This window comes from Octopus sinensis, linkage group LG1, assembly GCF_006345805.1.
Source record: "Octopus sinensis linkage group LG1, ASM634580v1, whole genome shotgun sequence".
Lineage (NCBI taxonomy): Eukaryota > Metazoa > Mollusca > Cephalopoda > Octopoda > Octopodidae > Octopus > Octopus sinensis.
In genome coordinates, this window is record NC_042997.1 from 141,884,859 (window position 1) to 141,900,722 (window position 15,864).

Here is a 15,864-nt window from a genome sequence, read left to right on the forward strand (position 1 = left end):
TCTCAAACATCCCCACCACCACCACCACTTAATCAACAGGGCCTTCCTCTTTCCCTTATTTTTTTCCCCTTTCCCTTTCCTTGTCCTTTCCAGTCTTGCAAGTTACTTGGTAACCCCATTTGTGTGAGTGGCAAGAAACAAAACATCCAGTACACACTATAAAGTGGTTAACATTAGGAAGGGTATCCAGCCATAGAAACCATCCCAAAGCTGATACAGAGCATGATGCAGCTCCCTAGCTGGCCTGATCCTTTCAAACCATTGTTGGATGGTTTGACATTCATGCCAGCATGAAAAATAAATGTTAACTGATAATGATGATGATGATGATATGCCACTTTTTACCTCTTTCTGACTCTACCTGATCATTCCCATCGTCCCTTCTAAAATATGAGTAGTCTTGTAGTTCCTCTTAAGCAAGAAACCTACCAGACCTAATACATGAGTAAAAAGTCTAATACAGTCTCTATTCATGCCCTGAATATAATATCTGATTAAATTATTGTCATTTTTCTCTTTTCACAGGGGAAATTTTTATCATTTTTTAAATTAGCAAAAAGTTTTAATTCCGACACATTTGACTATGATGAACTTCAAAAGACAGATTGTGTATTTATGCGGTGGAAGGTAAGTTATTCCAAATGTTACATCTTGCCATATCTTTCCTCCTCCTCCTCCTCCTCTCTCTCTCTCTCTCTTTCTTTCTTTCTTTCTTTCTTACCAGTCTATCATTCTTAACTCTGTGATACTTATATTAAGAAGTGCATTTAAAGCCAAAAGTAATACAAGCAGGTGCTGAAAACTTCCTGGCTATGAGTAAAAGAAAATACAGGAGGATCAGTTAATCATGATTTTATTCAAAATATTCCCCTCGCAGATTCACACACTTATTGCAGAGGTCCTTTGAAGAACTCAGAAGTTTGGGCCGCCAACCAGGTCATTCACAATACCCTTAAAGCCAGGAACTTACCAGAACCCCTTCATATATAAGCAAGATGTGGAATCTCTAACTTGTCTAGTAGAGCAGTAATTTGTCAAATCAAAGACAGCATGGAAAGCAGACATAAAATGGTGATGGTGTCTGCTTAGATTATTTAAGTGTCATTAACTCTGTAACAGCTACCAGATATATTATTTGTTTGCATGCAATAATACTTATTCAAATGCATTATAACTTTAATGCTCATTGAAGTTTTAGATTTTGTTGTTTTGTTCTTGTAAAAATTCAGTGTTTGAAGCACCAAAAAATAATTTTTCCTTCTAATTTTGGCACAAGGCCAGCAATTTTGAGGGTTTGGGGGTCAGGTTGATTATATTGACCCCAGTATTTGACTGGTATTTATATTATTGATGTAAAGGCGGCTAGCTGGCAAATGCTTAGTGGTATTTCGTCTGCCGCTATGTTCTGAGTTCAAATTCCACCGAGGTCGACTTTGCCTTTCATCCTTTCGGGGCCGATTAAATAAGTACCAGTTACGCACTGGGGTCGATATAATCAACTTAATCCGTTTGTCTGTCCTTGTTTGTCCCTTCTGTGTTTAGCCCTTGTGGGTAGTAAAGAAATAGGTATTTATATTATTGATACTGAAAGGGTGCAAAGCAAAATTAACCTTGGTAGAATTTGAATTCAGAATGTAAAGAGCAGGAGGAAAATGCTGCTGTGCATTTTATCTGACATGCTAACAATTCTGGCAAATTGTGATGCCTATTATGAATATATCACAGAGTTAAGAATGAGAAACAGGTGCATTTTATCATGGCGCCAGCACTAAAGAGGTTGTCATATCCTCAACAAGACTAAAGAGTCCTCTTTACTTTCTCATCGCTACTTACTCATTAAGGCTTTGTAAGTAAAAAGTTTGCTTCCCAACCCCACAATTTCAAATATCTTCTATTACAGCCTCAGGAAAAAAGAAAAGATGGCCACTACAGAAGGAATGCTTTTAATCGTAATACTGCTCAATCAGGGCTAAACAACAACAATTAAAGGAAGCCTAGCAGTGGAATTCATTGATATTTCCAAGAATGTGGAAAAATAAATCTAAAGACCCTGTCTTGGGTGAAATAACAATGCTAATTATTGTTGGTTGAACAGATTATTTCATTCAACACCAGCATTTATCATTTTTTCTTATTTTGTTAAAATGAGGATCAATGTATGTGGTACATTGCTGTACTTAAGAAGACCAACCCACAACAACATAATTGATATCCTAAAACAAAAAAGTCACATTAAAAGGACTGATGCTGATTCCACATAAAAAGGACTGGTGCTGGTGCCACAGAGAAAGCACGGGTGCTGGTGGCACATAAAAAGCACTGGGCTGGTGTCACATAAAAAGCATTGATACTGGTGCCACATAAAAAGCACTGGTACTGATTCCAGATAAAAAGCACTGGTACTGATGCCACATAAAAAGCACTGGAGCTGGTGCCACATAAAAAGCATTGATATTGGTGCCACATAAAAATCACTCGTGCTGGTTCCACATAAAAATCACTGGTGCTGGTTCCACATTAAAAGAACTGGTGCTGGTGCCACATAAAAAGCACTGGTGCTAGTGTCACATAAAAAGCACTGGTGCTGGTGTCACATAAAAGTCACTGGTGCTAGTGCCACATAAAAAGCACTGGTACTGGTGCCACATAAAAAGCACTGGTGCTGGTGCCACATAAAAAGCATTGATATTGGTGCCACATAAAAATCACTGGTGCTGGTGCCACATAAAAAGCATTGATATTGGTGCCACATAAAAAGCACCCGAGGTGCCACATTAAGGGACAGTCTAAGCCCTGTAGATGTGAAGTAGCAAGCTTCTTAACCATACAGCTATGCTTGTGTATGTATGTATGTGTGATTATGTATGTATGTAGAACTATATTAAGAGAGTAGGATATGGTTTATGAGAGATTTAGCTGTCACATAAAAAGCACTGGTACTGGTGCCACATAAAAAGCACCCACTACACTGTAAAGTGATTCACATTAGGAAAGGCATCCATCTGTAGAAACCAAGCCAAAACAGATTATGGAATGTAGTGCGGCCCCTGGCCTTGCCAGCTCCTGTTAAGCCATGAAACTCACCCCAGCATGGGAAACAAACGTTAAATGATGATGATGATGATGATTGCTGAATCCTTTACCTAAGTGAACTGAAAGTTTAGAATTAAATGTCCTTCCTATTCACACACAACATAACACTTATAAAAAGTATGTTTTTAAAATACACAAACTGGTAATCCAATATCTTATTATTCACGTATTTTACTCATATTTTTTTATCTTCAGATGACATAAACACCTTATCTGACATCTTTGTGTCTTATCTTTGTCAGCTATATGTTTATTTCTTATGTCATTCTGTAACAGATTGAAGCTTTCTCCCTTTAAGATATATATAATGTGAAAGTGTTCTTTAGACAGACAGAGAATGTGTGTATTTGTGTGTGTGTGTGTGCATGTCATTCCTCTAATGTCTACTCTTTTCCATGCTTTGCATGAGTCAGACAAAATTCATTAACCCTTTCGTTACTATATTTCTGACCAAAATACACCCCTCATGAGTTTCAATTAAATTCTAAAATAATCATGAATCTAGGCTTGTTTCATTAAATAACTGTAACTTTTTTACTTATCAACATATTAATGTGATATTTGGAACATAATTAAAGAAAGGGTTCTTAATCAATTCTATTGCATAACTTTTGTCTCAAAGTGACTTTAATTACAGGTAAATTCATGTAAATTGAGCAAAAGTTAAAAATATTAAAATTTTAAATTGAGCAAAAGGTAAAAATATTAAAATTTGTCTAAACATCACCATAGAAAATGAATCATCAGCTAATATTCAAATGGGTATGCAACAAAATTTGATAAAGAAGAATGTGCACATCACTATATCATCAGTTGAATTTAATGCACAACAGGTGTACCATAAAGCCGTAAGTTTGACCGAACTAAAGAAATCGGTCAAAAATAATATACGGCCTGGTTATGGTATGGAAGTGATAAATTCCAGACCACATCGTTCCCTAGGCCATGCTGACTAACATTATTTTCCTTGTATAAAAACTAAATCCACACAGTACCCAGTATTTGCTTCACAAATTTTCCGAAATTTGAACCTCCATTTTGTGTTTGTTTACAATCTGCGTAAGTTTGTTTCCACATTGATCGCTTCAAACAATAACTTCCAGACCACATCATACCCTAAGCCATGCTGACTAACATTAGTTTCCCTGTATAAAAACTAAATCCACAACAGTACCCAGTATTTGTTTCACAAATTTTCCAATTCAGAATCAATGCTTGATAACATGAAACTCCTATCCATTTTCAAATTTGAAGAAAAATCGATGCCGAAAAAAATGTAGAAAAAAATCTCCCAAAATTCAGGGAATTGAAATTACACGTCGATTGTTGTACAAAACTGTAGATTAACTGTTTACGAATGTACTAAAGAGATTTGCTCAGATATTCTCATTTAAATATGAATAGGTAAATTTGGGCGGTTTGGTCACATTAACCAAAATTTTTTGGGGGCAGTTTGGTAACGAAAGGGTTAAGGCAGATTTTCTATGGCTAGATGCTCTTCCTGTTGCCAACCCTCACACATTTCCAAACATGGTAATATTTCCCCTTGTCTTTTGAACACAAACAGCACAATGGCAAGACATGTTTTCGTGGAAGATTGCAAATGAATGGCATCATTTGTGTTACTGTAACAATTAGTATGGTGCCAATAAAAGGAGACATGAACATACACCTATATCCAAATTTAGGCAGTGGAACAGGTAAAATCCAGGCTACGTATGTTTCCTAGCTAGCAGATCCTCTCATATAATAATTATTCAGTGAGGAGTACTCAACTAGCGACTCATCAGGCCGAACACACCTTAATTATATGAGGGTTATATTGTCATTTGGGAATCTTGTTGCTAACCGTAAGCTATGCAAAAATTTTCTCTGCTTATTAAACTTCGATATGGGAAAGCCTACAACCCGATGCCAATAAATTATTATTGTTCCTGAATATTGCTTTTTATACCTATCATAGACTGCTCAAAGCTTACAAAGTTCTTACACTTAGATCTGTGGACCTTACAATTACATGTGTGTGTGTGGTGTGCTCCTTTCAGCTTCTGTCTCTATCAAATCCAATCACAAAGCTTTTGGTCATCCCAAGGCTATAGTAGAAAGCACCCGAGGTGCCACATTAAGGGACAGTCTAAGCCCTGTAGATGTGAAGTAGCAAGCTTCTTAACCATACAGCTATGCTTGTGTATGTATGTATGTGTGATTATGTATGTATGTAGAACTATATTAAGAGAGTAGGATATGGTTTATGAGAGATTTAGCTGTTATTTTTAGTGGAATAAGTGACTACACAGAGGCCTCCACAGGAATATGTTAGCCACTTACTTTAACCTCCTCATCTGGTGCCACTGAGTTTTCTTAATTATCAATTCATAGGTACTGAATAAGTATCTTCTGGCAATATACAGCTTTTCTCTTGGAAGATTCTTCTAATTTGTGTAGAGCTAAATATAGGCCCAAGCTATATAGTAGGAGAAAATAAAACAACTCTTTTTTTATTTCCTTTGCAGTTATATTTGCTCATTGTTCAACTTGATTGTGTCTGCGTAGCTGGAAACATAGGTAGGAGTTAATACCTTGCAGAGTATAATAACATTGTGAAAAGGAATCCAGGTAGCAGCATCCCAGAGCTGTGAATCACTAGTCCTGGAATGCTACAGACAAATCTAATTCCATGGAATTTGAGATAAGCCCAATCCAAAACCGGCCTTCACAAAGTTGGCATGGCTAGCATACTTAACAGAGCCAGCAAAAATAATTTCAGTTAACTGAAATCACTTCTGCAGTGTCGACCGCTAAATATAACTGCTTCAACTAAAATATTAATGAAATTTGTTCATAGAGAAGGGCAACAACTCTAAAATTTATGGTGGCAATTCCAGATAAATTTCACTCAAATTAGTAAACTTAATCTCTGTAAGCTAAGTCTTTTCCAGTTCTTGTCAGATCTTGTGATAAAGGTATACAAGAAATGTACATGAGTTGACGCAGGTGTGACTATGTGGTTAAGAAACTTGCTTCCCAACCATATGGTCTTGGGTTCTGTCCCACTGTGTGGCACTTTGGGCAAGTGCCTTCTACTATAACCCCTTGCCAACTAAAGCCTTGTGAGTGGATTTAGTTGACTGAAAGAAGACCATCATATATATATATATATATATATATATATATATACGTATAAATTTGACATGGGCGATTTTTTTCTTGTCTTGTGATTCACAGTCAAACGGCTGGGCAGAATTGCACAAAAATTACACAGATGTGTAGAATGATCCGGTGGTGATGCTGGCTTTGTATTTTTTTCATAGTTCCCATGGTTACTGAGATAATCTACTATAATAATACTCTTGTGTTTATGAATGAGAAAGGAAGGGGTGATGTCATACTTGGTAGTGGGAATGATGAAAATTGTATGCTGGAAAGAATAAATCGAACATCATTTCAGCTATGTGTGAATATATGTGCGTGTATGTAAAAGGGTGGGGTATTGAATGTGTGTGTGTGTTTGTGTGTGTGCATGTGCACGTGCAATGGGAGTGGGATGGTTCATCTTTGTTCGCTTAGTATCTGGGTTTATTTTTTGATTTGGTTGAATCTTGGCTGGTGTTTTTTTGTTTGTTTTTTTTTGTTGGTCAGTTACTTTTAGTGTTTTGACAGAAAAATGTCATTCTAAAATGGTTTTTTAACGTAAGCTTGCCCAAACAAGAGCAGGTTGTACAGCTACATCATCCACACCGACTGGGTGAAACCGGGCTTAGCTGGTAGTATATATATATATATATATATGTATGTATGTATGTGAAGGCACATGGCTTAGTGGTTAGGATGTTGCACTCAAGATTGTTATTTGATTCTAATTTTATAAAAAGCAAACACATATACAAACACATGCATATATAAATATATATACAACAGACTTCTTGGATTGGGGGTCACTCTATATATTCTTAAGAAATTTGTCAATGCTTCATTGTTACTTAATTCATTTTTCGCTTTTCTTAATGCTCTCTTAAAAGTGTCCACAAATCTTCCCACCTGCCTGTTTGACCTGGTGTGGTAGGGTGGAGTGAAAATATGCTTTATCGCATGCCTTTTACAGAAGTTCTTGAATTCATACCCAGAGAACTGCGTTCTGTTGTCTGAAACTAGTATATCAGGGACATCATATCATGCAAACAATTCATATCAGACTTTATAGTTGTCTTAGAGATTGGTCTATAGTGCCTGCAAACTTCTAACCACTTAGTACAGCTATTTACTACGATTAAGTAGTAAGCGTCATTTACCAGTCTGGCATAGTCAATGTGTAACCTAGACCATAGGTTCTCTGTCTCTGGCCACGATTGATATGTGCCTCCACAAGTTTGAGGGATAAATGATAAGAAATAGAAGTGGCTCAGGAATGGAAAAGTGTTAAGTGATGACACAGGAAAGAGGAAGACTAGCAGAATAATAATAAAACTGTAGATTGATAAGAGATCAGGAGATGACTGGTATGGGTGGGGAGATGAGAGATATACAGAGGCAGAGATAGAGAGAGAATTTTACTAATATCTCTTTGTTATATTTATATCTGTCTGCAGGAACACTTCTTAGTGCCAAACCACAAGATTACAGACATAAATGGAGCATCATTTGCTGGATTTTACTACATCTGCTTCTGGAAATCTAATTCTACCATTGAAGGTTATTATTATCACCGAAGTTCTGAATGGTAAGTTGATATTCTTACATTTTTCTTTTAAAACCAGATCAATTCTAACAATATTTGTGCTTTGTTTTAAATTCATCTTCTTCTTCCCTCTTCCAATGTCTTAGTTTTGTATATCACAATATCATCAAGTTAATACATTCTCATTTTATATTTTATGCACAACAGAAGAACTGAAATAAATGTAACAGTGTGAATGTTTTAGCTGTGAGGGAAAATAATAAGAACGTTAACTCATTACATTTTTATGCTTTTGATGTGCAGATAAAAGAGTTGCAGGAGACACATGATAAGCTGTTCCTTTCAGTTAGTCAGTAGCAACAGAATAGTTACCTGTTATAAAAAGTAGTCATAAATTTAGTTATAACCATAGTGGATAGCTTAATTTGCATATTTTTGCTTATAACTGCTCATCATTAATTAAACAATGTATATTTTAGGTATATAAGTGCAAGAGTGGCTGTGTGGTAAGTAACTTGCTTACCAACTACATGGTTCTGGGTTCAGTCCCACTACATGGCACTTTGAGCAAGTGTCTTCGGCTATAGCCTTGGGCCAACCAAAGCCTTGTGAGTGGATTTGGTAGACAGAAATTGAAAGGAGCCCACCGTGTGTATATGTGTATATATATATATATATATATATTTGTGTGTCTGTGTTTGTCCCCCCACCATCACTTCACAATTGATGCTGGTATGTTTACTCCCCCATAACTTAGCGCTTTGGCAAAAGAGACCAAAGTCCTGGGGTCAATTTGTTTGACAAAAGGTGGTGCTCCAGCATGGTCACAGTCAAATGACTGAAACAAATAAAAGAGTGAAAGAGAATACAACATGACTCTAGAGGATTGAAATAAATTTAATTATTAGAAAACCTTAGCTCATTTAATTGCTTCATCTTTAACCCTTTAGCATTCAGATTATTCTGTCAAGTGTAATGCTTATTTATTCACATTGGTTTAAATTAATCATGCATTATCTTGTAGCTTTGAGATTTCAATGATGTGATTGTAGTAGGTGTGAGAGGCCAGATCTGCCCAGTTTGAACATAAAACAAGTAGAAAATTTGGGGCTGGATATGGCCAGTTTAAATGCTAAATGGTTCAATGGCTCAAAATATGAACAGCAGTTGTAGACTCTATCAATCAAGCTGTTGTATGTTATAGCTGACAAACCAGAGGTCTGTGCCAAGCTCCAGTATCTGCCTTGGTACGGTTTCTGCTGCAGGATGCCTTTCCTTGCACCAACCACCGGACTGAACATGCTGGATGCTTTTTACATGGCACCAGCACCAGTGAGGTCACCAAGTAACTTACAAAACAAGACCCTGCTCCTTCCTTTCAATTGAGAGGAGTTGTAGGTATTGAAGGAGGTGTAGGGATTGTGCCAGGTGATGAGAGATATGATAGAGGAACAAAAACAGGTGTCTTGCTGTAGAGGAGATCAATTAGTATAAATGATTATGACATCTAAAATAAAATTTTGTTAACTGAAGATGCAAGATGCATGTAAAATTACTATATTTACTCTATTTGATACCACTTTATTTATATTTCCTATCAATAACATTCTTTCTTTATCTATGATTTTTTTTTTTCAGGTACCAGTCCTTAAAACTGGAACACGTCAGTGAACAGAGCGCCCCTGTCTATGCATTCCGATGACAAGTGTGAGTTCTCAGTGTGGGCATAGTGCGTATGTGTCTAACTGCTTGCCTAAGTGAGTGCATGTTTGCTGCCGAATAAAAACAACAAAAAACAAACAAAAAGATGCCCTCCTCTTGTCCCACGTCCCTCTTCCCCCAGCCCACCACCAACTGCTAACTCTCTTTCTTCAAGTGCCATAAGTGGTAGCCTCCTGCATCATGCTAGCAACAGCATACTACTTACTATACTAGCATTAAACTGGACACTCTCCTTTGTCTTGATTCAGCCACCTAAAACATCATTCGACTTCACTTCCAGAAGTACATCCGTGTGATATCTTTTACCATTTTTTTTTAACATTTAAACTTTGTTTGTTTTTTTTTTGTTTTTGTAATTAAAAGAAGAAAAAATCCTCCAAATCTACAACATTAAACCCACCCACCTCAAACATAAAAAACAAAATCTACCATATTTATAGAGGGAGGAAAAAAAAACAAAATTTTATATATATACATATATATATAAATATATATACTTATATATATATGTATATATATTCTTTTTATTAATGATGCAATGTTAGTCAGGTTAAGGTACTGGGCTGCTAGTCACACTGTCCAATGGTCAAACCTTACTACTGTCGTTGTGTTGTGCTCCTGAGCAAGGCACAGAATTCTTGTTTCTGTTTGCCTGACTGAAAAAAAAACAGCAACATTCACACTGCTATTTCATTGTTGAATAGTTAACTGAAGAAAGGGCATCCAGTGGCAAAAACAATTGCTCTATTATAAAAAGAAAAAAAACCATCCCATCCATGCTTGCATGGAAAAGCAATGGATGTAAAATAGTAAAAGATAAAAGGGACTCTTTATTCTCAAGACTCAATGGAAATTTCATTGTTTTGTCCATTTAATTGTTTTTGTTTTGTTTTTGTTGTTTTTTCGTCCACCTTGTTGAAAAAAAATTACAAAACAAAATTGGTATGAAATTTTATGTACCCTCATCTATCATAATCTGGATCTTGTTGATGCAGATGTCTAGCCAATGTGCCAAGTTCCATTCTCATCATTACCTTTGTTGCTATTAAAATTTTAAAAAGAAGGAAAAAAACATCTCTTTTTTTTTCTTTTGTCCTTTTTTTTTTTGCAATTTAAAAAACCATTTCTCCTCTTCCTGAGATCCTTGTTCTTCATTCCCCTTCAAATCTTTTACATTTTTTTTATATCAAGGTTAGTGTACCTGACGTCATATGCAATACATTCAAACCATATCCAAGAAAAGGTGATCTTCTAGCTATAGAACACTTCGGACACTACACTTTCTGACATCCCATAATCCCTGTTCAGTTGTTCCCAGCCTCCATCTTTTCCTACAGTTACTGCAGCAACATTTGCTTCTTTGAACTTAATGACTCTTCATCACCATCTAACATTAATTATGCACCTTGTTTTCTTTCTTCAGTTATTTCAACTGATCCCATACTAAAAACATTGCTCATTATGTATCAACCCCATAACTATGATGGGGTGCTGAAAAGTTCCTGGTTTTTGGTTAAAGAAAATACTAGAAGATCAGTTAATTATGAATTTATTGAACATATTCCCCCTCTCAGATTTACACACTTATTGCAGCGGTCCTTCAGTTTCTCTAAGCCCTGTAAAAGAACTCAGAAGGTTGAACCTACAGCCAGGCCTTTCACAATATCCTTAAGGCCAGGGACTTTTCAGCACCCCCTCGTACACCCTTTATTTTTATTTTCACCTGAAGCTATCAATGTGCAATGAATCAAATTGTTGAGCATTAATTCACTTCACTAATCCAGTGAGAGATTATAAAAGTTATGGAAATTCACTACCCCACCCTTACTTCTGCTGACAAAAACAAACAAAAATCTCATTTCCCATAATTCCATACTAGTGAAACATTTTTGTTTATTGAGGTTTCTTTAAGCAACATGAAAACTTGAAATGTATTCCTTGGAGATAAGATAATTTAATTGAATATTATTATTATTACATTTTAGAATTAGAAGTCAGCAAAAGCTTTTGGTTGAGGACTAGACTAAATACATAATATCATTCAGTTTTGTCATTCTACGTTATCAATTTTACCTACTTCACTGGAGTAGGTAAAGTACTAGGTTTAAATAAATGCTATGTTTGGGGGAAAGGAAGAGACTAATTCAATAGCTATATAATTATAAATGAGTAAGAAATTATTAATATTATGTTTTCATGGCATTTGCCATATTGTAACAATAAGTTGTCTTCTTCTCAACTTTCAGTTGCCTGTGAAACCTAAACCATCAGCATATACCTGCCAAGCCCTTCTATTCCATGCAAGCCTTTTTATCAACTTCCAGTTCATTGAGTCTTGGTGGTTTCCAGGAAATTAGGATCTTCTGTGCATCATTAGACAGCATTAGTGTCATTTCTTTGTGTAAGGACCTCAACTTTTTTTATATTCTGAGGTTAGAGGGTGCCTCAGCCTCCTTAGAAGGGTCCTGACCAGAGGATATCTTCAGTCTCTGAAGTAGAGAGCTCCCTTACATAAGACAGACAGGCCCTGTTTTGTCTTGTGTTGAAAGCAGCAGAACTATACCAACGCTCAATCCTGTACCGGTCATCAGCATGCAAGACCAGAATGTTGTAACTGTAAACAAGCAGTTGGTGCCACTTTTTATATCCCCTGGAGAGAGTCCTGCATCTAAACTGGGGAAAAATAAGTTGAAATCATTTCACCTTACTTAGTTTGGAGTGGAGAGCATGATCATTATGGCTTTATACTTTCTATAACATCACAGCTAAAGAAGGGGCCCCTACTACAGTCACTTGACCTGCTAGATGTTGTAGCCAAATCTGTCTCAAAGACACCCTATTATCTTCCATAAAAAAGGATATATTAACAATGTCGCCCTCTGTATTATATATATTTATATATATATATATACATACATGAAGATGTAGGGTGGGGATGAGTTTACATATATATATATATATATATATATATATATATATATATGTAAAGGTGGGATGCTTACAGTGAGAATGCCTTTGATCATAGGTCTCTTGATTAAAGCTGGCCTTGGGTTGAACACTCATTTCGTGGCTTGTTTTTTGTTGTTAGTATAGCAGAGACAGGACAACTTCTATGTTGAAAAGCATCTGGTGTAATGACTTGTCCATTCAACCATTGATTTCTCAGGGGTCATGAAAGTAAACTAGAATAAACTGTAATATTTCACACCAGAGTCAGTTATTACATCCATCTTCGCATGCTTATTGAAAGGAGTTGAGTTTTAGCACTGTTTTGCATTGTTTAAGAATATTTAATGAATCCATATGAAATAAAATTTTGTCTTCAAATATTTCAGGATAAGAAAATTTTGCGCAATCACTAATGAGTTATCCAAAATCTTTGCATATCTGGTACTCAGCTTTTATATGCCAAATTCAAATCCTACCAGGTTTGACATTTACGTTTCTTCCCTTTTTGGATCCCTGAAAAAATACCAGTAATACACTGTGATCAATGAGGAATCTTAGTCTTTATATAAAAACAAGACAGAAATTACATTATTGTTACTGTTGTTATTTAATTTTGTCTTTCATCTGACAGAAGACTGGTCTCAATATGTTTTAATACTTAGTTTTGTCCATTTTTATGCCAATTCTTCTTAGATCATCATCATCACCATCATCATCATTTAACATCCGTATTCCATACTGGCATGGGCTGGACGATCTTAACAGAAGCTGGCCAGCTGGAGAGCTGCACCAGGCCCTAGTTGACTGTTTTGGCATGTTTTCTACAGTTTCAATGCCAATCACTTTACAGAAAGTACTGGTGTTTTATACATGACACCAGTACACATGCATTTTACATGGCAACAGCATGGGTGCTTTCTATGCGGCACCAATAAAATATTTATCAGTCACATACTAAGTTGGTTTAATTGTGCCTTATCTTCCTCAAAATATTCATCCCTGAACACTGGAAAAAATTCTTTGCAGTATTTGCTCCAAGTTTTTATGTTTTGAGTTCAAATCTTGCCAAGATCAACTTTGCCTTTCATCCTTTCAGAATCAATAAAATAAAGTATCTGTCTAGTACCGGAGTCAATGGGTTCGCCTAACTTCTCTCCTCAAAATTTGTGACCTTGTGCTGAAATTTGAAACTATAAGGTAACAAGCTGATACAGGAACAGACTGAGAGTATTAAGAGCCCTCAGGCATAACTGTTTACCGGGCCCCTTAGCATTGATATCAGTAGAGTTAACATGTAGAGTGCGGGCCCCTCATAGCTCCGGGCCCTTGGGCAGATCCCGATTGACCGATAGCTCAGTCTGCCCTTGAGCTGATAGAATCATTAGCACATCAGACAAAATGCATAGCGATATTTTCTCAGGCTTTTACATTCTGAGTTCAAATCCTACTGTTGTCAAGTTTGCCTTTTATCCTTTCAGCATCAAGGAAATAAAGTACTTGTCAAGTACTGGTATCAATGGTATTGACTAATCCCATTCCCACCAAAACTGCTGGTTTTGTGCCTAAATTAAAACCATAATTATTATAACTACTACTACTGCTACTAGTACTACTACTGTTCCCTTTTTACTCCCTGCTTTATATCCTGTAGAGTTAGGTCCTAACTATGGTCATGGGGTGTTACAGAGTAAGATGTCACTCAGTTACTTTGCAACCACATGGCTTTGAGTTCAGTCCCACTCCAAAACCTTGTAAATGGATGATTTGATAAGCAGAAACTGGAAGCAGTCCATCATATGTGTGTATATTTATGTATATTGTCATCGTCATCATCATTTAGCATCTGCTTTCCATGCTGGCATGGGTTAGATGGTTTGACTGGAACTGGTCAGCTGGAGAGCAGCACCAGGTTCCCATCTGATTTGGCATGGTTTCTACAGCTGGAGGCCCTTCCTAAAGCAAACTACTCTAAGAGTGTAATGGGCACTTTTTACATGCCACTGGCATGAGTGTGCTTTTGTACCACTGGCATGAGTACCAGTTACAGGACAGCAGCATACCACCAAAAGCCTGTCATTTGTCATCTCCTCTGTAAGGCCGAACGTTCAAAGATCATGTTTCACCACCTTGTAACATGCATGTGTGTCTGTGCATTTGTTACATTTGTGTCTATGCTTTGAGATGTGTTGCTGTTGTCACTTCTACTGACAAATCATCCACTCACTTTGCACCTTCAAAGATATGTGTAGCATGTGATTCATTACTTGAAAAACAGGTAAGGATCAGTGACAGGAAGAACATCCAGCCGTCAAACAATGACTCAATATTTTCATCTAACCCATGCTATCATGCAAACAGACATAAACAAATTAGTACCAGAGTATTACTTGTCATATGATGGGTTATGGGTTATATTCAGAGTATACTGTGGTTAATTTCAGGAAATGTTACCTAGGTATAATCATCATATTTAGTGTCTGCTTTCCATGCTGGCATTGGTTAGACGGTTTGACTGAAACTGGAAGCTGGAGAGCTGCACCAGGTTCCAATCTGATTTGGCACAGTTTCTATAGCTGGATGCCCTTCCTAATGCCAACCATTCCAAGAATATAGTGGGTGCTTTTTACATGCCACCAACATGGGTGCCAGTTACATGACACCAGCATCAGTCACAACTACGCTTTCACTTGGCTTGACAAGTCTTCTCAAGCACAGCATATTGCTAAAGGTCTCGGTTAATTATCATTGCCTCCATTAGGCCCAACATTCAAAGATCATACTTCACCACCTCATCCCATATCTTCCTGGCTCTACAATATTTATATTACTTTTCCAAATTCCTTAGTCCTTATACAAAATAATGGAATCACACTAATTTTAAAATAAAAATATTCATTAAATTTAAACAAATTTCTCAGGCATATGCATGGCTGTGTGGTTAGAAATTTGTTTCCCAACTGTGTGGTGTAGGGTTCAGTCCCACTATATAGCAACCTGAGCAAATGTCTTCTGCTACAGCCCCCGGTTGACCAAAGCCTTGTGAGTGGATTTGGTGAATGGAAACTGAAAGAAGTCCAATGTGTATCTCTGTATGTTCCCCACTGTTTGACAACCAATGTTGGTTTGTTTACATCTCCATAACTTAGCAGTTCTGCAGAAACTGATAGAATAAGTATCAGACTTAAAAAAACAAACAATATTGAGGTCAATTTTTTTTTTACTAAAACCCTTCAAGGTTGACTTCATGCAGTCATTAGACTGCATGGCTGTAGTCCAATGACTGAAACAAGTAAGGGATAAAAGATATGTTATCAGGCATGGCTGTGTGGTAAGAAGCTTGCTTCCCAATCACATGGTTCCAGGTTCAGTCCCACTGCATGGCACCTTGAGCAAGTGTCTTCTACTATAGCTTCAGGCCAACCAAA

General features: G+C 36.7%; 1 protein-coding gene across 5 annotated transcripts in view; it reads left to right on the forward strand.

Annotated features, from left to right (window-relative positions):
• The window catches only part of LOC115210319 (glucose-induced degradation protein 4 homolog), a 41,202-nt gene that overhangs the window by 18,918 nt on the left and 6,420 nt on the right, over positions 1 to 15,864 (forward strand). Inside the window, exons 3-6 of one of the 5 annotated variants that reach the window (XR_005000382.1) lie at positions 526 to 627; positions 7,680 to 7,810; positions 9,407 to 9,525; positions 11,737 to 11,891. Coding sequence is in view for 2 of the 5 variants with exons in the window: in XM_029778873.2 (XP_029634733.1) it covers positions 526 to 627; positions 7,680 to 7,810; positions 9,407 to 9,470 (297 nt within the window). In the remaining 3 variants the exon portion in view is untranslated. Of the gene's footprint in view, positions 1 to 525; positions 628 to 7,679; positions 7,811 to 9,406; positions 10,546 to 11,736; positions 11,892 to 15,864 lie in introns of those variants that run through there. The other 4 variants (XR_003881435.2, XR_003881439.2, XM_029778873.2 and 1 more) reach the window with 4 other exon arrangements.